Source organism: Urocitellus parryii, chromosome 11, assembly GCF_045843805.1.
Source record: "Urocitellus parryii isolate mUroPar1 chromosome 11, mUroPar1.hap1, whole genome shotgun sequence".
NCBI lineage: Eukaryota > Metazoa > Chordata > Mammalia > Rodentia > Sciuridae > Urocitellus > Urocitellus parryii.
This window is the reverse complement of record NC_135541.1, coordinates 10,524,739-10,546,408: the sequence shown is the minus strand read 5'-3', so window position 1 is coordinate 10,546,408 and position 21,670 is coordinate 10,524,739. Positions and strand designations below refer to the sequence as shown.

The window sequence follows — 21,670 nt, the reverse complement described above, 5'->3', positions numbered from 1 at the left end:
TTCACTAAATTTTTGTTTCTTGCAGTCAAATTCCCTGTTCATTTTTTTTCCTTCAACAAATATTTAGTGAGTCCCTGCTGTATGCTGGTCTCTATTAGATGTAGATGATAAAGCAGTGAGCAAAACAGACAAAAATCCCTGCTATCTTTGAACTATGACAGGATGCATCGATCCTTCATTTGAACATGTTGTAACATGCTCTAGCTGTTCCAACCCTGACTGGGCATCAGTATCCCTGGGGAGCTTTAAAAAGTCTATGGCAGTGCTCTGCAACAGGTCCTGGAACCAGAATTTTAAAAAGGAAACGATAGGGGCTGGGGATGTGACTCAAGCGGTAGCGTGCTCGCCTGGAATGCCTGCGACTCGGGTTCGATCCTCAGCACCACATACCAACAAAGATGTGTCCGCTGAGAACTAAAAAATAAATTAAAAAAAAAAAAAAAAAAGGAAACAATAGTGGTTCCAGTGCTCTCGGGAGAAGGGTTCACAATTCTATGATTTTTTTTGTTGCTGTTCTTTTTTTGGTGGTGCTGGGAATTGAACCCAGGGCTTCGGGCATGATAGGCAAGAGCTATCAGAGCTTAATTGTGCCTCGCTAAATTGCTGAGGCTGGTCCTGAACTTGTGATCCTCTTGCCTCAGCCTCAGGAGTTGATTGTATTGTACACGTCTGCCATCGTGCCCAGTTTAGATTTGGGGTTTTAAATGACATGATTTAAATATCCTTTTTACCAGTTTTAATGAACAATTTTCCCTTTTGTGGTGATAGTTCCTAATTAAAAGCCAGAGTTTTTTGTTTTTGGTACATGATCTTGCTATGTTGCCCAGGTTGGTCTTGAAGTCCTGGACTCAAGCGATTCTCTTGCCTTCTGAGTAGCTGGAACCACGGGAGTGTACCACCAGAACCTGCAGAACTTGGCTTCTGACCCAGAAGAATAGCCCAGGAGATCTGCTCTTATCCAGGGCTGTCGCAGGCAGGCAGCCCAAGGTTGCTCCTGTGATATGCACAGAGCTCCGCATCTCTGGTATATCTTCAGACCACATGCTGCAGGAATAGGTTCCTCAAGGTTGTCACATGCGCATCAGTTGCACCCTTGGAGGGGGACTTTGGTGGACCCCGTCTCCTAGTGATAGTGAGCAGCAGTACAGGGGCCTGGGAATCAGATAGACCTAAGTTTGAATCTCGTCTCTTCCTGGCCCTGGCTTCTACTGCTAGGTGATGGCTCTGCACCTTAGTTTTCTTATCCGAAAGGTGTAGGTAGTAACGACTCACACAGTGGTTGGTACAGTTTTGAGACGCTCTGCTTGCTCTGCTTGCTCTGCTTGCCTCCAAAGGCAGTTTCCCTCCCCCAGGTGACATCCAAGGGCATTTCCATGGGCCACAGCCCTCATAGGTTCCCACTGGAACCCCGGGGGCACAACTGAATTAATTTCCTGGTTAAACGTCATAGTTTCAAACCACCGGGAAAACCGCCCTGTTGCCCCAGGCAGCGCAGCGGATACAGCTCTGAGGCTTCGCTCCACTAGGTTGCCTTCAAACCTCCTGGAGAAAACCCTTCTCAACATGGCGCCGCCCTGTGGCCGCGCCGCGCCTTTCCGCCGCGTTGACGTGAGTGCGCGCGCGTCCTCCGCGCTGAGTCTCGACGCATGCGCGCTCCGTGCTGTCTTCTCCCGGCCAGAGCAGCAGTAGCCGCGGCGGCGTTTGAGTGGAGGAAGATGGCGGCTCGGGACGGCTCGGGGTCCCGCCAGCTGTGAGGATACCCGAGCACGGCCAGCGCGACCTGGGGCACAGCGCCTCTGTTCTGGCCCTGTCCTCGGCTCCCTCCCCACAGTCGCCAGCGGAGAGAACCCGAGAGCGTGGAGCGGGCTGGGCCAGGTGAGGCCTCTCCTCCTCCCGAGCTGCGGCTGGCAGCCGGCGCCTCCTGCCCTTTATGCCCCGGGGGCAGTGGGCGCGGGGTACGTGCAGGCCGGTCATCCTGCGCCGGGGTCGGTCCTGGCCGATCTGGGCCTTGCTGTCGTCATCGTCGGTTCCCCTGGGTGAGGCGGGGAGAAGGAGAGCCCCTTTACAGCCAGCATTTCCCGTCCCTTTTCTGCGGGGCGGTTCTCGTCCCCTCACTCGGTCCAGGAAGGGGTGTGTGGCCATGGCAAGGATGGTTTTAGGGGTGTCAAATAGGCTTTAACCCCGCCCCCCAGACCTTAACTCCCTGAGAGAGGAGCTGGAGGCTGGTGCCCTCCAAAATTGGGTCCGCGGCGAGGGGCCCGCATCTCGAAAGCTGCAGCTGCAAAGGGATGATATTGGGATTGGCTTGCAAAATAAAACAGCAGCAGCCTTTCCTCACCCCTGGGTATATGAATGTTGCCTTGGAGAAGTGGGAACAGCGGATCTCCTTGCTTGAGACTGCAATCCACGTTGTGACTGAGGACGGCTTTTCTTGGTGAGAATTGTTTGTGCAATGGGAACGGTTGAGGGTGGGAACGATTTGTAAATGAAGAAAACACAATTATAAGATCTCGGTAGTCTGCAGAATAACTTCAGCGCTCATGGAGTTCGTTTGAAACCTTTGGATTGTTAAGTTTAACCATTTGCTTTGTCTGTTCGATCTCCCCACTTTTATTAGGAAAATAAAAGCTTCATTTCTTCGTTGCCGAAGTCTTTGGACTTTTCTCTGGTGGGCTTCCCACCGAGCTAGATGAAGATCCAGACATATTACCAGTTCTCATTTGCTGGCAGTGTCATTGTGCTGTGCTGGTTAATTCCTTTTTGAGAATAACTTTTTGTTCAAATGCTGTTTGGGAGCCTTTGGCTTAGTTTCTCTCAGGTAGGGAAGCTAATTTGAAGCCTTGAAGAATGATGGCTTCAGTGGTAATTGTGCTATGGGGAATGGTTGTGGCCATTGCTTTTGCTTGGACTCCCCAAATACCTTTTGTAACATATACCTTTGGTTTTATTTGTGCTTAAGAAAGATGACATCATGGATTTAAAGAGACATGGAAAATTTGAGCCCTCATTTAGAATTCATTCTGTACCTCTTACATTGAATAGTGATGTTGTGTGTCGAATTGCTAACTTTGAGTTTATTCATATGTATAATCTGGTTGGGTGTCTTTTCTGTTGTACATAGTCATTTTGTACCCTGAAACTGTTTGCTTTTGACCATCCCAATATAAGCTTATTATTCAATCTACATGGACCCACGGGTTTGTTTTGCCCTTTAAAAAGCTTTTAATTGTTAAAATGGTAGCTGTTTAGTTTAATATTGGCTAGTTCTTTAAGCATTTTTTCCTTTTCTATTTTTAAATCCAGGTGCTTTTCATAGAATTTATAGATTTTTTTTAGTGTCTTTGCTAAAGAAGTAAACTTGCACTAACAGTAGAAAATTGGAAAGCCCCTCTATGTATTAATTTGCTAATAGTCTTGAAATTAATGCAGTAAAACATCCTGGTGGTTTGAGAGTGTGCTTTTTGACATAATATGTTGCATTGTTGTGCTAAATCATCATTAGATATTGATGCAACTTCATGACATCCATGACATCATTCTCTCCCCATCACTTCTACTTTTGTAATTCCTTACCATTCTCAGTTACAAAAAGAACAGGATCAGGAAAAACAGCTTAGGATGCCTCAAATTCTAGAAGGGCCTTTAATGTCTCTTTATGTAGTAAAACCTTCAGTAAGATTCAGAGCTGTGTGATTGGTAACTATTATGAAGTGCAAGCAAAGAAAATGCTAGTAAAGCCTGAGTTTTATGAAAATATTGAGGTCCCCAGGAGAGGCTGTCTCAAAGGAAAACAAATATGTGCTTATCTTTGTGATTTCAGAGCTGTCAACAATTCTTATAAGAAACTAGAGCCATTTAGTTATAAATAATGACATTCCCACTTCATAAGATTGTTATGTGGGTCATAAGAGGTAATGTTTGTGAAGGTGCTTTGTAGATGTCAAATGAAAGGTAAATGTAAGATTATTTCTATTCTATGAAATCCTTATTTAAGAGTGCTGTCTGTACTAGGTATTTTGGGAGGGAGGTACTAATGATGCTAATTAAGAACGGGCAGCTTTTGGTATGAAGTTGCCTGAAGTCTGATTGGGAAACTGGACAAGGAAACCACTTAAGCTTATTGTAGTATATATAAGAAGTACATTGAGGGGCTGGGTTGTCGCTCAGTGGTAGAGTGCTTGCCTAGCATGTATAAGGCACTGGGTTTGATTCTCAGCACTGCATATAAATAAATAAAGGTCCATCCATAACTTAAAAAAAAATGCATTGAATCCAACAGGGGAGTCAAGGAAGGTTTCTTGAAGTTGGCAACATTTTCCCCAGTCTATCTTATTGTTCTGCAAAAAAGTCTGCCTTTTGTGAGTGACTTGCTTTTTATAAAAACTTTTTAAAAATTCTGTCATCAGTTCTTTTCCTGTTTTATTCATTCACTGTCATGACACTTCCCACACAGTATGCCCTAGTTATGGTTTCTGCATTCTCAAAAATTCAGCAATCTTGGGAGAACCTTTCTGAGTGAGTCAGAAGCACAGGCAGCAAACACAAACATTGCAGCTGCAATTAAAATATCCCAGATTACTAAGTGGTGATAACTTTATAGAGTGAGGCTTTTTTCATTGTTTTTGTTTTGCCAACTAGCACGAGAGGCATTATATGTTTTAATTTGATCATATTTAATTAATGTTGAGTTGTCATCCTTTAGAATGTCAGCTATGGTGGTTATTAGTACTGTTTCCTTTTTCTGAATAATTAATAAAGTCCTGTTGGTTTTTGGGTGAAACTGGCAGCTTAAGCCAGAATTAACACAAAACTACTTTATAGAATCTGCTTATGTGAATTGAGATTGCTTAGCATCTCTGAAATTGAATTTCTGTATTTCTACAAAAGTTATGTATCTTAGTGCTGTAGTTGTTTTATAATTAATTTAGCATGTTGTCGTCTAGATTGCTAGAATTTTATATATTTTTGAATAGAGTAGAATCTTTATGTGGCACTGTTATTTGAGTACATGTCATCTGTATCTTCACTGAAAAGGAGTGTTTTAAGGTTGTGGTAGACAGAAAAGTAGTGTGTTAATTTATCTGTATTGTGACAGTTACATGTAAGAGAGTATGACTTATATACAAGTCATTTTAAAATTGCCCTATGTTAAGCTCATAATGCAGTTTATTTTTAAAAACGTTTCCTGTGACATTCTTCTAAAAGTTTTGTAAGATTATGATTTAGTGGCATTCCTGTACCTTTAATTTTGCATTTCCTTATTCATGCATGTATTAGAAAGCAAATTTGCTTTGAATTGTGATTGTTCTTGTATTAAATTTATATATTGCAAAGTTTTCTGTTGAAATTTTTTCCAGTATTATTCTGTTTTGCTTCAAATGTGCAGGGATAGAACTGAGCCATATCCCAGCCCATTTTTTATTTTTTTAAAAAATTTTTTAGAGAATTTTAATATTTATTTTTTTTTTTAGTTTTCGTCGGACACAACATCTTTGTATGTGGTGCTGAGGATCGAACCCGGGCCGCACACATGGCAGGCGAGCGCGCTACCGCTTGAACCACATCCCCAGCCCCCATTTTTATTTTGAGATAGGACCTCCCGAAGTTTCTGAGACTGGCCTTGAATCTACAATCCTCTTGCCTTAGCCTCCCAAATCACTGGGATTACAGGTGTAATCCACCGCATTGAGTTTAGTATCTTGTCCTTTGATAGACACATACATACTTGTGTAGTTATACATATGCAAATATATGTAAATCTATAAGCATATGCAAATATACATAAACAATATAGAAATATTGTAAATATATAGGTATTACACAAAGCAGTAGTTACTTGTAACTACTATTTTTGTAAAACTATTTTTCTGTTCTGGATTGTAGATTAACTTAAACTAACTTCTTTTCTCTCTCTGTTGCTGGTGATTGAGCTCAGGATGTGACATGTGCTGAGCCCCCAGTTCTCATTCTACTGCTGAACTACATCCCCTGCCCCTGACAGCAACTTATTTTCATTTTTAGTAATATGTAGATTTGAGGTAGTTCATTTACTTTCTATAAAGGCAAATCAATTTTAGTTTTAGCTGGTATTATTTCTTTAGACTATTTAGGATAATTTTATTTCATTTGTTTTAAGGAATTCATTAGTACAGAATGTTCTTCCAAATTTGTTTCTTTATTCTCTAAGACAAAATATTTAATTCTTTGCTTTTCATTCTAAAGTTTCTTAGTAAAGAATTGGTGCAATAGTCACCTCAGTAGTGGTAAATAAATTTTTTGCTATTTTCTGTGTTACTGTAGGCACATGGATTTTGATTTATTCATTATTTTACATTTACTTATAGCCATTAGTCCCCCCCCCCCAATTTATAGCTGTAGATGGACAGCATGCCTTTATTTTTTTTATGTGGTGCTAAGGATTGAAACCAGTGCCTCACACATGCTAGGCAAGCGCTCTGCCACTGAGCTACAACCCCAGCCCTGCCATTAGTCTTTTTGATGCAGAAATTTGGCCAATATAAGCCTATTTAAGATGGTGTTGGCCAGATGTGGTGGTGCATGCCTGCAATCCCAGTGGCTCGGGAGGCTGAGGCAGAAGGATTGCAAGTTCAGAGCCAGCCTCAGCAGCCACAAGGCACTAAGCAACTCAGTGAGACCCTGTCTCTAAATAAATAAAATACAAAAAAGGGCTGGGGATGTGACTCAGTGGTTGAGTGCCCTTGAGTTCAATCCCCTGGTACCCCCCCCCCAAAAAAAAAAGATGGTATTGTATCCTTTTGACATGCCTCTTCAGTTGAAGAACTTGGTTTTAATAGTGTTAACATGTGTTTGCTTTATCCTATTTATATATAGGATTTTAAGTATATTATCTGTATTGGTATTAACAAAATTCCTGGGGTACATTTAAGATTTTTTTGTAGTTCTTTTTATGCTTAGAATATTCTTTCCATCAGAATCCAGCCCTAAACTGGGAACCATGCTAGATATTTCAAACAGAAATGATTTAATACAGTGAATTAGTTACGTGTGTGTTGCCAGAATGGAAGGCAAAAAAAGAATAGGTGGAGATAATTTAGAGACTAGTAACTGTAGGATGAAACAGTTAATACCTCAAGGGATGGGGGAACAAAAGGGAAGAGAGAGTATAACTAGAACTTCTAAGGATACAGAGGAGAGGTTACCACTTCAGACACTACTGCAGCTTTCAGAGCTGGACTCTGAGGAGGAATTATGAGGGGTTGTTAACATAGCTGGTGCTTGGACCATCATCCTCCTGTTTTTTTAGTTGTTTTGGGTTTATCTTTTTAATGTTTATTTTTGCAGAATTCTACATACCTTCCTTTTTCTTTTTTCTTGCACAGAAGTTTACCCTACTTCACAGCTTCTTCAGCATCTTGCTGATTTCATTTAATATATCATGGAGATCAACCACGTTCAGGCAGGAAATCCTTATTCATTTTCACAGCTTTATTGATATAGTAGGTTTTGTTCAACTGTTCTCCTTTTGATTCATGTTGGTAAATAATGCTTTATTGCTGATCTTTTAAAAACAGATTATGGGATAATGTAAGTTTTAGAAGTGTGATTAGGGGTTTTCAGAACTTGCATCTGCAATGCTTGTTGGTAAAAAAACCTTTTTTTGAGGGGGTACTGGGGATTGAACTCAGGGTCCCTCAACCACTGAGCCAACATCTCCAGTCCTATATTGTATTTTATTTAGAGACAGGGCCTCACTGAGTTGCTTAGCACCTTGCTGTTGCTGAGTCTGGCTTTGAACTCGTGATCCTCCTGCCTTAGTGTCCTGAGTTGCTGGGATTATAGGCATGCACCCGGCACCTGGCATGTTGGTAAAATTAAGGTTCCTGGATCAATCCCTAAATTTATAAACAATCTCCAGGAAATCTACCTGCTAGGGGATTTTTTTTTTAAAGAGAGAAATAATTTTTTAATATTTATTTTTTAGGTTTCAGTGGACACAACATTTATTTTATTTTTATGTTGTGCTGAGGATCGAATCCAGCGCCCGGTGCATGCCAGGTGAGCACACTATCATTTGAGCCACATCCCCAGCCCTGCTAGGGGATTTTTATGACCAGGTGAGCTTGTGATCCAAAGATTTGCTTTATGTGCAAATGCCTCTATCCTTTAGGTTTCCTGGGAATTAAGGAGCAGATAAGACATCATCTATCTTTCATGAATTTATAATTTGGTTAAGGAGAAAAGTCATACATAAAAAATTGTCAATTCTAGGAGCTGGGGTTGTGGTTCAGTGATAGACCACTTGCCTAGCATGTGTGAAGCACTGGGTTTGATTCCTAGCACCGCATATAAATAAATAAAATAAAGGTCCATTGACAACTAAACATTATTAAAAAAAAAATCTCAACTCTGACTGGTGATGTAGCAGGTACTCTCCTCATCTAGAAGATTAGGGTTTCAGTCAGGAGAAGGAGAACATTGCTTTGCTGTAACTAGTACTGGGAAAAAGACATGGAAATGAATTTTTTTTTTTTTTTTTTTTTTTTTGTGGTGCTGAGGATTGAACCCAGGGTCTTGTGCATGTGAGGCAAGCACTCTACCAACTAAGCTGTATCCTCAACCCCAGAAATGAAATTTTCTACCCCCTCACAGACTCGTGTTAAATTTATTTTTCTTTTGCAAAATACTGGTGTGTGCCAGTGGGAAGCTGTCTTTATATACAAACTGAGAGATTTAATAGGATCATTGTAGGACTGTAGTTTTGAATTCTTCCCCCATGCTTCTAGACCACATTGAGTGAGTTCCTAGAGACAACAAGTACTCTGTGGAACAGATACTAGATAAAAGCCCAGAGTCAAGGAGGTTACTCAGGTGTCTACTACTGTAGTGTAAGTGTAGATGACAATGACTGGCTTAGCAAGGGGATAATAGTAAACGGAAGGACATTTTGAAGAAAGCTAATAGGAGAAATTGAAATTGTGTATGCAAGATAGCATGTAGTAGAATATGTTGTAGTTCTTTCTTTTTCCTCTAGTACTGGGGATTGATTGAACCCAGGACTTCGTGTTTACTAGGAAGTAACCAGACTCAGTGTTTTACCACTGAGAACCCTCTTATTTTGAGATAGGGTCTTGCTGATTTGCCCTGCCTAGCTTAAATTTGGCAATCCTCCAGCCTCAGCATCCCAGGTAGCTGGGATTACACATGTACATTCACACCTGGCCACCTTGCTCTCGGGCTGGGTTGTGGCTCAGTGGTAGAGTGCTTGCCTAGCACGTGCGAGGTACTGGGTTTGATCCTCAGCACCACATAAAAATAAATAAACAAAATAAAGGTATTGTGCCCAACTATAACTAAAAGCAAAAAAAAAAAAAATTAAAAAAAAAAAAGACCTTGCTACTCAAAGTCCACAGGCATTGGTATCATCAAAGTTAGAATCTAGGGCTGGGGTTGTGGCTCAGCGGTAGAGTGCTTGCCTAGTACGTGCGGGGTCCTGGGTTCAATCCTCAGCACCACATAAAAATAAATAAATAAAAGGTGTTATGTCTAACCACAACTAAAAAATAAAGTGTTTTAAAAAAAAGTTGGAATCCAAAATGTGAAGTTGTATCCCAGGCTTACTGTAGCCAAATTTATAGTATGAACTAGATTCACATTAACATTTGAGAAGTACTGGACTTGTAAAAGATTTCTACTGAAATTCCTCCTTTTTATCTCAGTTTCTGATGATTTTCTTCTACCTCTGACAGGTTAGTTTTGCTGTACACACTTAGTAGAAATATGTGAGTATGTGTTCAGAAGGAAAGTTCAATTGCAGAAGTGTTTACACATTTAATATTATTAAAAGTCAAGTTAGCCAGATTTCTATGTCTTGTAAGAAATACAGAGGAGTGCATAAAATATGAAGTTTAAAGAATAATAAGCAAACACCTGGTAACCACCATCCAGGTCAAGAAAGAGAACATTGGGGCTGGGGTGGTGGCTCAGTGGTAAAGCACTTGCCTAGCACGCATGAGGCACTGGGTTCAATCCTCAGCACCACATTAAAAAAAATAAATTAAAATAAAGTTATGAAAAAAAAAAAAAGAAAGAGAACATTGCTGATGCCCAGGGTACCAAACAACTAAAAACAAAATAAAACAAAATTCTGATTACAGCCATTTACTTTTCTCCCAGGAAAAAAATCATTATTTTTTGATAATTTCCTTTCTATTCTAATACTTTTTTTTTTTTTAGTTGTAGCTGGACACCATATTTTTTATTTTATTTATTTTTATGTGGTGCTGAGAATCGAACCCAGGGCCTCCCATGTGCTAGGCGAGCACTTTACCACTGAGCCATAACCCCAACCCCAGGGTCTGTGTTTTCATTTTGAGACTGGGGGGTTGTGGCTCAGTAGTGGAACACTTAGCTCGTATGAGCAGGGCCCTGGGCTCAATGCCCAGCATCACAAAAACAAAAACAACCAAATAGCTTTGCATCATGAAATTAATCCTGCAGCAATTTAAGGATAGATTGAGAGGGTAGGAGTGAGGAGGTGGGAAACAAGGTAATCATCTGTGTTGCAGTAGTGAAGAGACATGTGGGCCTGATACAGAGCAGCAGTGGGAGGAACTGGAAGGAAGGGTGACTGTGAGAAAAATTTAACAACTGATCAGTTGTGGGAGGAAAGAAAAGAGGGAAAGCAAAAGATGACACCTTAGGTTTTATGTCAGAAAAACAGGAAGATACATAAGCATGTGACTGGGAAAATGTCCAATATGAATGTGGTATCAGGTGTCTAGAGGTAACTGAAAATACAAAAAGGAAGAGCTAGAGTTCAGTAGAATCAGGCCTAGAGTTTGGAACTATCCATCCATCCAGTCTTTTTTTCTTTTTCTTTTTTTTTTTTTTTTAAAAGAGAGTGAGAGAGGAGAGAGAGAGAGAGAGAGAGAATTTTTAACATTTATTTTTTAGTTCTCGGCGGACACAACATCTTTGTTGGTATGTGGTGCTGGGGATCGAACCCGGGTCGCACGCATGCCAGGCGAGCGCGCTACCGCTGAGCCACATCCCCAGCCCCCATCCAGTCTTTTGAACAAATGTTTAATTGATTCAATACCGTTTGCCAGATGAACACATCAATTTCTAAACTCAAAGATCTCACAATCTAGTGAGTCATTTTCTTAGAGTTTATATTTAAAACTGCAATTGCCCGAGGAGAAAATGCAGCAAGGCAAGAAAAGACAAAAAATGGAATCTATATCACCATATTTTGGGTATGAAAGGAGAAAAGAACAACAAAATGAGGGGTCAGGGATATAGTAGAGACCAAGGGGAATGTTTAATCATCAAGAATTAACTTGAATTTGAGGAATTACAGTGGTGATACCAGGTGAAGTTGGGAATTTTCAGAAATTAGTTCTTTTTTTTTTTTTTTTTTGTACCAGTGGGATTGAGCTCAGGGACACTCAACCACTGAGCCACATCCCCACTCCTATTTAATATTTTATTTAGAGACAGAGTCTCACTGAGTCTCACAGTTGCTGGGGCTGGCTTTGAACTCACAATCCTCTTGTCTCAGCTTCCTGAGTCACTGGGATTATAGGTGTGCCTCACCGCAGAAATTAGTTCTTTAAAAATTAAGTTTGCTGGGCTGGGGTTGTGCTCAGTGGTAGAGCACTTGCCTAGCACATGAGCCCTGGGTTCGATTTTGAGCACCACATATAAATAATTAAATGTCCATTGTTAACTAAAAGAATATTTTAAAAAATTAAGTTTGTTGGGCATGGTGGTGTAATTCTGTAATCCCAGGAAGTCTGGAGGCTAAGGCATTAGGATTGCAAGTTTGAGGCCAATCTCAGCAAATTTAGCAAGGCCCTAAGCAGTTTAGCAAATCATCTCATTTTTTCCCACGTGTAAAGTTTGGTTTATTTAACTTCACCATAATATTTAACATATTTAATTTGAAATTCTTTATATAAACTCATAGTTAACAGTTTAAAATGTATTTTTTCCCCCCTGTGGTTACCAAGGCTGGCCTTGAACTGGCTATCCTCCTGCCTCAAATTCCCAAGACTCTGGGATTATAGGTATGCACCATCACACTATGCTAAATAATTTTATTTATTTTATTTGGTTCCAAGGATTGAACTCAGGACTCTGAACTGCTGAGCCACATTCCCAGCCCTATTTTATTTAGAGACAGGGTCTCACTGAGTTGCTTAACGCACCTCAGTTTTTGCTGAGGCTGTTTTGAACTCATGATCCTCCTGTCTCAGCCTCCTGAGCTGCTGTGGTTACAGGCGTGCATCACTGTGCCCAGGTAGTTTTATTTTTATAAACATGTTTTTCTTACTGATAATATCACAGATCATTGTTTACCTTTCTAAAACTCCATTTAACTGGTGTTTGCTTGCTTGCTTGCTTTTGGTTCTGGGGATTGAATCTAGAATTGCTTTACCACTCAGCTGCATCCCTAGTACTTTTTGTTTTATTTTAAAGACAGGATCATGCTGAGTTGCTGAGGCTGGCCTCTAACTTGTGATTCTCCTGCTTCAGCCTCCCAAGTCTCTGGGATTACAGGCAGTCATGTTTTGGGGGATTTTGTTTTGTTTTGTTGGTACTTGGATTGATCCCAGGGGCACTTTAGCACTGAGCTTCATCCCCAGCCATTTTTTTTTTTAACTATTTTTTATCTATTTATTTATTTATTTTATTATTAATTGTTCAAAACATTACAAAGCTCTTGACATATCATATTTCATACATTTGATTCAAGCAGATTATGAACTCCCATTTTTACCCCGTATACATATTGCAGATTCACATCGGTTCCACATCCACTTTTTTACATATTGCCATACTAGTGTCTGTGGTATTCTGCTGCCCTTCCTATCCTCTACTATCCCCCCTCCCCTCTCCTCCCCTCTCCTCCCATCTTCTCTCTCTACCCCATCTACTGTAATTCATTTCTCTCTCTTGTTTTTTTTTTTTCCCTTTCCCCTCACTTCCTCTTATATGTAATTTTGTATAACAATGAGGGTCTCCTTCCTTTACCATGCAATTTCCTTTCTCTCTCCCTTTCCCTCCCCCCTCTCGACCCTGCATCCCAGCCATTTTTATTTTATATTTCCAGACAAGGTCTCACTAAGTTACTTAGGGCCTTGCTAACTTGCTGTGACTGGCCTGGAACTTGTGATCTTCCTGCCTTAGCATCCCTACTCACTAGGATTATAGGCATGTGCCACAGTGCCTGAGAGTCATGGGTTTTATTAAAGAATATCTGTAAATCAACTGTTTAGAGCTCCAAGAATTAGGGAGGTATTCCCAGGGCATATTAGTCTTAACTAGTTTTTTTTTTTTTTGGGGGGGGGGTGCATTGCTGGGGATTGAACTCAGGAGCTCATGCATGCTAGGCAAGTGCACCTCCACTGAGCTACATCCTCAGCCCCAGAATCACCTTAAATTGAAGTAAAAATTTGCTTTCCACATATATTTCTGTATTTAATATTAAATATTTTCTTTGAAAACATTTATATTCTACATAATCTTTGCTTATTTTTATAGAAATGACACAATATTGCCTTTTGAAATTCCTGGCAGATTATTATTTTTACCACATAGTTGATATAGTACACAAAATCAATGTCCCTGAGATCGTAGCAAATTTAAGGATCAACAATGGAAATTAGCTTTTCTGATTCCATCGTTTTACATGCTGACTCTTGAGTTTTGGTCAAGCCACAGCACTACCTATCTGAAGTGCACTGTAATACAGCACACATAATAGGACAGCTGGCTTTGCATGTTTCATCTTGATTGTGTTTGTGCTGTGGCCTCTGTCTCTGTGCTGTTTTCTTTGTCTCCACTTCATTGGAAACCATAGCAATGAGTAGTGAAATGTTGGTTTTAATTAGGCAAGTGATTAAGGAGCAGAATTATAACTTGCGAAGTGGTGAAAAGTAGAAGCTATCTGTATTATTTATCTAATGTTGGCTTCGGTCTTGTAGGCCACATCACTTGACAAGTATTTGTACAACTCTAATGAAGATATTATATAAAGCAAATAGAAGGCCAGAAGAAGAACTTAATTGGCTGGAGGAAACAGAAGAGCTTCCCAGAAAAGGTGACTCTTAAGTAAGACGTAGGAATTCACCATACTAACAAATGGAGAAAGAGTATTTCAAAGAGGGGTTACCAGCAAGAGCCAAGACCAGAGACAGGAAAAGATTGGGGGATATTTCAGTAAAGTAGCTCAAGTGGCTGAATGGAAATCTTTTGGAAAAAGCCACTGATCTTCTCATTGTGAAGACCTTGGTATGCTATAGTAACTATTGCCTAATAATTATTAAAAGCATTCATATTGTTGAAGAATTAAACCAAGTAAGATTTATTGTGCAGGAGGATAACTTCATTTGTTTACTGTCCAAGTAATATTATAGTAAGGTTTTGTCCATTAAATCTTTTCATCTATTCCATAAATATACACTTTGGAGTATATAATGATATATATATATATAAGTATATAATATTTGATCATCCTGGATTCAATAATAAGAGTATTAATAGTAGTGATAGCTGTGTTGGAGAAAGATTTAAATTTTAACCTATAGTTGGATGTGATGGTGCTTGCCTGTAATCCCAGCTAGATTAAGGCAAAAGGATTGCAAGTTCAAAGCCATCAATTTAGTGAGGCCCTGTCTCAAAAAAATAAAAAGAGCTAGAGATATGTCTCAGTGTTTAGGGCCCTCTGTGTTTAATCCCTGGTACCAGAAAATGACAAAACAAAGCAGTGGGGGATTCCTAAATCATTGGGCCTTTTTTTTTTTCCTAAGAAAATATTTATTTTTAAGTTATAGGTAGACACAATATCTTTATTTTATTTTTATGTGGTGCTGAACCCAGTGCCTCACGCATGTGAGGCGAGCACTCTCCCTCTGAGCCACAATCCCAGCCCTTCATTGGGCTTTTCCAAAGTAAAAATATGCTATATCAGGAGTGACTAAATAGTAAAGATAATTAAATATAACCAGTAACTGACACTATGTATTTTCTTTAAATCCTTTCATATGCAGTTGATATATTATGCTATAAATCCACTGAGCTTACTTCCTATGTACTTTGACATTTTCTTTGTGAGGTGCTCTGGAAGAAGTATTTTTAGTCGGTTTAGACTTACACAACAAAATCCATAATCTGCATAGCTTAAACAACAAGAATTTATATCTCACTTTTCTGGAAGCTGGCAAGTCCAAGATCAAGATACTAGCGTGGTAGATTTAATTTTGAGGTTTCTTATCCTGCTGTCTCTATGTGCATTCACACAATCTTACAAGGGCACAAATCCCTTCTTGAGGACTCCACCCTGATGACCTCTGACCCTAATTACCTCCTAAGGGCTTCAGTCTTCTAATACCATCACCTTGGGGGTTAGGAATTCAACATGAATTCCAAAGGGCACAAAACATTCAGTACCGTAACTGAGGATAATAAGAGTTCCTCTTCAGTAATTTATGTTTCTATCATTCAAGAAAATTACTTGAGTTTGTTTAATAATGTGATTGAAACTAGACTTCAGAAAAATCTTGTGGGGTTCATTGGGACTTGTCTCCTTAATATTAATGTGCTGTTGTCATACTGTGTTTTTACCATCCCTTTTTTGATATGTCATTTGCCAGAAACAGTTCAGTTCAGCAAATGGGAACATTTAGATGTAAGTCAGGATTCTGTGATTTACTTGTCTACTTGTGAAGGCAGCTAATTAACAGGTTCTGAGTGCAAAAGCAAAGGAATGCTGGAAGAGCAAAAGTTAGAAATCTTGGGCTGGAGTTGTGGCTCAGTGGTAGAGTGCTAATCTAGCATGAATGAAGCACTGGTTCAATCCTCAGCACCACATAAATATAAAATAAAGATATTGTGTTCACCTAAAACTAAAAACAAAACAAAAGTTATAAATCTTTACCAGAAATAGATCTGGGAGCCGGGTGGGTGTGGTAGCACACACCTGTAATCCCAGTGGCTTGGGAAGCTGAGGCAGGAGGATTCAGGCAGGAGTTCAAAGCCAGCCCAGCAACATTGAGGTGCTAAGTAACTCAGTGAGACCCTGTCTCTACATAAAATTCAAAATAGGGCTGAGGATGTGGCTTGGTGGTTGAGTGCCCCTGAGTTCAATTCCCGGTACCAAAAAAAAGCAACAACAAAAAGAAATAGGTCTGTGAGCTGAGGCTGTAGTTTAGTGGTAGAGCACTTGCCTTGAACCTGTGAGGCACTGGGTTCAGTCCTCAGCAGTACATAAAAATAAACAAATAGAATAAAGGGGTGGGGGTGGGGCTGGGGTTGTGGCTCAAGAGTAGAGTACTTGCCTAGCATGCATGAGGCACTAGGTTCTATCCCCAGCACCACATAAAAATAAAAACAAAATAAAGTTATTGTGTCTATCTACAACTAACTAACTAAATAAAGGCATGCTGCCCATCTACAACTACAAATAAAATTATTTAAAAAAGAAAGAAATAGATCTGGAGTGCTGGGGACATAGCGCAGTTGATAAGAGTGCTTGCCTCAGATGCACAAGGCTCTGAGTTCAATCCCCAGCACCACACACAAACACACACACACACTCACACACACACGCACTGTGGCTCAGTGGTAGCACACTCGCCTTAACACCTGGGAGGCCCTGGGTTCGATACTTAGCACCACGTAAAAATAAATAAATAAAATAAAGGTATTGTGTCTAAATACAATTAAAAAATAAATATTAAAAAAAAAAGAGATCTGGGATGGCTTGTGCTGGAAGGTACCGGTTGGTTTCCATTTCTTAATTTTTAACCTGTATTTCTCCACTATGAATTTCATGGCATAGATATGATATATATGTTTTGTTTGTCCAGGGTATGAGGAATAACCCTTAGGCAGTCTTCTGGTTGAAATTACTTTCATAGGGCTGGGGATGTGGCTCAAGCGGTACGAGCTCGCCTGGCATGCATGCAGCCGGGGTTCGATCCTCAGCATCACATACAAACAAACATGTTGTGTCCACTGAAAAACTAAAAATAAATATTAAAAATTATTAAAAAAAGAAATTACTTTCATAATGGTTAAAAAATAGTGTCTAGCTACATTGTGTAACTTCATCTACATAGAGACAAATTATAAGGCAGGAAAAGTTAAGCTCCACCTAGTGGAAGGGGGAGAGTATACATGAATTATTTGGAAAATTTCAAGAGATTCCTGTTTTCGCTTATTTATTCCTTTATATCACCATGAATTCATAAACATTTTACCCTTTGGGTTTTAATTCAGTACTACTTTACTTTTTGCCACAGTTTTTTTTTCCACTTTTTTCCATTGGGAGCTCTTTTTTCTGTCTTTTGTGTCCCGTTGACATAATTCCATCAGTTTTATTTTGTTTTTGGAGCATATCCTTACTTTCTGGTGGTACTAGATTTTGTTTTGGTATGGGGTCTTGCTGTGTTGCCCAGGTTGTCCTTGAACTCTTAGGCACGTGTCCCCATAGTCAGCTCCAGGCTTATCTTGTGTGTTTCCTGTCCCAGTCCTAGATTCTGCTGTTTTACCAAGGAGACTTGGTACCTTTTATTAAAGAATGGTATTGGAAAACAAGACCTTGGTGCTTAGTGTGCTCATTGCGTCTACGCCTTCAAGACAGCTAATAGAGCAAGGAAGTACATGTGTGTATGCTAACCAAGGTTTGTGTACAAAATTGTTGATATTTGGATATGTATTTTAACCTGTATTTCTCTACTATGAATTTCATGGCGTATGTACAATATGTAGCTTGTATTAAATTAAACCTGAGTTTATACTAAGGTTTCCCACTTTGACCCATTATCACATGGTTATTCTACCCTCCTCCTTTGATTATCTAAATATCTCTTCCAAAGTGAAAAACATGGCTCCAGCCATCTGCCATCCCTTAACCTAACTGTTTAGTTTTAGTGTACATATAACTATATATTAGAATTGTTAAATTATGCTCCCATGAAGAACAGCTTTATCAAGTAGAGTAGTTTAAAAAGACAAGTTCCATTTACCTTTAGTTTTGTAGGTACCCTTATTTTCAAAGTAGGTCAGCACCTTCCCTCCATGTAAGGCTGATTGATATATTTGTAATCCAGTTCTATTCTGTACATTGCTTCATTCCTTTTGAGGGCGTGTGTGTACCTAACTGGGGATTGAACCCAGAGGGTTAGCTGCATCCCTCGTAGCTGCATCCTTTTTATTTTGAGACAGAACTTGCCAAGTTGCTGAGGTTGATATTGAATTTACAATTATGTTTCAGCCTCCTGAGTTGCTGAGATTATAAGTGTGTATGCCTGACAAATTTCATTCATTTTTTTTCTTTGCTCTCTTTTTTTCCTTCTTGGTGCCGGGGATTGAACTCAGGGGCACTCAACCACTGAACCATATCCCCAGACCTTTTTTTTTTTTTTTTTAATTGTTGGTCGTTCAAAACATTACATAGTTCTTAATACATCATATTTCACAATTTGATTCAAGTGGGTTATGAACTCCCAATTATACCCCATATACAGATTGCTGAATCACATCAGTTACCCTTCCATTCCTTTTTATATTTTATTTAGAGACAGAGTCTTGCTGTGTTGCTGAGCTGGCTTTGAATTTGTGATCCTCCTGCCTCAGCCTTCCAAGCCACTGGGATTTTAGGTGTACACTACCAGGCTTGGCAAGTTTCATCCTTTATTCTGTAAAATTCTGTGTGTTTTGACAAATGAGAATTGTTATAGGATTTTTTGTAGTCCTGAGGATTAAACCCAGGGTTACTATTTTTGAGCTATATCCTCAGCCCTTTTTATTTTTATTTTGAGACAGGGTCTTGCCCGTGCATGCTCAGATTTGCCATCTTCTTGCCTCTGCCTTCTGTTCACCATCATGCCCTTGAGTCTTGATTTTTATTGTTTTTATAGAAAACCTTGGGATTTCACATAATGGGAATTTTAAATTGAAGCTAAAATTTGGATATGCTGTATTATCATTTGATTATTTAAATTTTTCCCATTTTAAAATAATTGAGATTTGTGTTTATTTTGCAACAATTCATCTGTACTATTCCTTTTCTGTAATTGTACTCAAATTTTAAAATGCTTTAAAAAAATAAATAGTTGACTGGGTGTGCTTGTGTACACATTTAATTCTAGCTACTCAGAAGGCTGAGGCAGGCCAGGCACAGTGGCTCAGGAGGCTGAGACAGGAGGATGGGGAGTTCAAAACCAGCCTCAGCAATCTTTAGGCACTAAGCAACTCAGTGAGACCTTATCTCTAAATAAAATACAAAATAGGACTGGGGATGTTGCTTAGTGGTTGAGTGTCCCTGAATTCAATCCCTGGTACCAAAAGAAGAAGAAGGAGGAGGAGGAGGAGGAGGAGGAGGAAGCTGAGTCAGGAGGATCACAAATTCAAGGCCAGCCTGGGCAGTTTAGTGAGATCCTGTCTAAAAATAAAATTAAAAGGGCTTGGTGATGTAGCTAAGAGATAGAGTGCTTGTCTACCATGTGTGAGGCCCTGGCTTCAGGCCCTAGTGCTGTCAAAAAAAACAAAAAACAAAGAGTGGTTTGGGCAAAATGAAGTTAGCTCCTACTTTTGACTCTAAAATGGCATGATTTTAACAGTTGTATTCCCCATTTTCTCCATCTTTTAATGTTTTTTTTCTCCTACCTCAACCTTCCAAGTAGTTGGAATTATAGGCATGGGCCACCATGCCCTGCAGACCATTTTTTTTTTTTAAATTGTTGATGAACCTTTATTTTATTTTTGTGTGGTGCTAAGAATCAAACCCAGTGCCTCACACATGCTGGGCAAGTGCTCTACCACTGAGCTACAATCTCAGCTCTTTTTTTTTTTACTTCTTATTTTATTTTTTTTTAGTTGTAGTTGGACACAATATCTTTATTTTATTTATTTATTTTTATGTGGTGCTAGGCGAGCACCTACCGTTGAGCCCCAGCCCCAGCTCTTTATTTTTAAAGTATTTAAAAATTCAGTTTACAAAAGTATAGTATAGCTGGATGAATTATTGCAAAGAAAACACAATCTGAGTTGTTTCAAAGATGAGAAAATTTAAAATGATCAAAATGATAAATGACCGTATCCAAATTTGTTGGCAAATTTTTGTTTAGTCTTTTTAGCTGGACTTTGGCAGTGTTTCAGATTTATGTAAAGAAATAATTATGCCTTTAAAGAATCCAGACTTCATAAATCTATGACTGAATAATGACAATTACAATCTGGCATAGAATAGTATCCCAGCATTTCCCTCCTTGATTATTTTTGTGTGTTTTCCCTATTGTTTATAGTTTTTTTTTCCCCCCCTAGAAGGGTAACTCCTTTGGTCAACAAGTTCAAGTACAGCAACAAGTTCAAGTAGCTTGAGATCTATTCTTATTTTAATAAATTCATCAGTGAAAATAAACTCATTTTATGTTCTCTGGCAAACTGTCTTACAGATAGATGGCTTTGTGCTGTTGGTCACAAGGAGAGCCATATGAAAGTATGGTTCTAGCAGGAAACCATAGTTACTGTTATAACACAATACAGAAGATACCTGTGACTTGAGATGTATGGGCATTTCCCCTGTATATCAGGCAAGAAATCTTTTAACAGCAAACACCAGCTGGTTGCCCTCTAATTCAGTTCACATTCCAGGGTTGAGGATTCAGTCCTGCAAGACTGCCCCATTTAAAGTGTCAATTACAAGCCAGGTGCTTCCAACTGACTATAAATCTAGCTTCTCTCCATTCCCTCCTTGGTTTGATTAATTTGCTAGAGCAGTGCTCAGAACCTAGAAAAACACTTATATTTACCAATTTGTTATAAAGGATATTCCAAAGGATACAAACAAGGAGATGCATAGGGCAAATGTGGGAAGGGACATGAAGCTGCCATGCCCTGTCTAGGTGTTCCACCCTCCCCCCATATTCTTGTATTTGGAATCTTCCCAAACCCAGTACTTTAGGGGTTTTATGGAAATTTAATTATGGAGGCTGCATCTCCAGCCCTTTTAGTTTTTATTTTGAGATAAGAGTCTCACTGAGTTGCTGAGGCTGGCTTTGAACTTGAACTCCTCCTGTCTCAGCCTTCCAAATCACTGGCATATAGGTGTGCACCCAGTGCATAGGCATGATTAATTAAATTGGTGATTAATTTAATCTTCAGCTCCTCTCCCCTCCCTAGAGGTTGCGGGTAGACTGAAAGTCCCAACCTGATCATGCCTTGGTCTTATGACCAGCTCCAATCCTGAAACTGCCAAAGCTGCCAATTTGCAGTCAACTGTTTAGCATGAAAAAGACATTACATTGAAGATTTTCAAGGGTTTTAAGAGTCGAATGCCAGGAAGCAGAGAAAAGATCAAATATATATTTCACAATATCACAGTGGTCCATTAGGAAGGAATCTTTGAACACTCAATATCTCAAGTATATTGCAAACAAAAGTGAGTTATCAACATTAACTTAATCAGAAAGGACTTTATGATCTTCATTCATTAAAAAATGTGGATATTGGGGCTGGGATTGTGGCTCAGGGGTAGAGTGCTTGCCTAGCATGGTGGGACCCAGGTTCGATTCTCAGCACCACAAAAAAATAAATAAAAAAAATAAGGCTATTAAAAAAAATGACACCATGTTAAAAAAAAAAGTGTGGATATTGAGGGAAGGAGGTGTAGTTCAGTCTT

General features: G+C 39.4%; 1 protein-coding gene across 5 annotated transcripts in view; it reads left to right on the top strand.

Moving 5' to 3' along the window:
- Positions 1-1,688: 1,688 nt before the first annotated feature.
- Fbxo42 (F-box protein 42) overlaps positions 1,689-21,670 on the top strand; it is a 77,601-nt gene continuing 57,619 nt past the window's right edge. For 2 of the 5 annotated variants that reach the window (XM_026400779.2, XM_026400781.2), the window contains exon 1: positions 1,689-1,875. Coding sequence is in view for 1 of the 5 variants with exons in the window: in XM_077791189.1 (XP_077647315.1) it covers positions 8,031-8,037 (7 nt within the window). In the remaining 4 variants the exon portion in view is untranslated. Of the gene's footprint in view, positions 1,876-7,963; positions 8,038-14,035; positions 14,098-21,670 lie in introns of those variants that run through there. The other 3 variants (XM_077791189.1, XM_026400780.2, XM_077791190.1) reach the window with 3 other exon arrangements.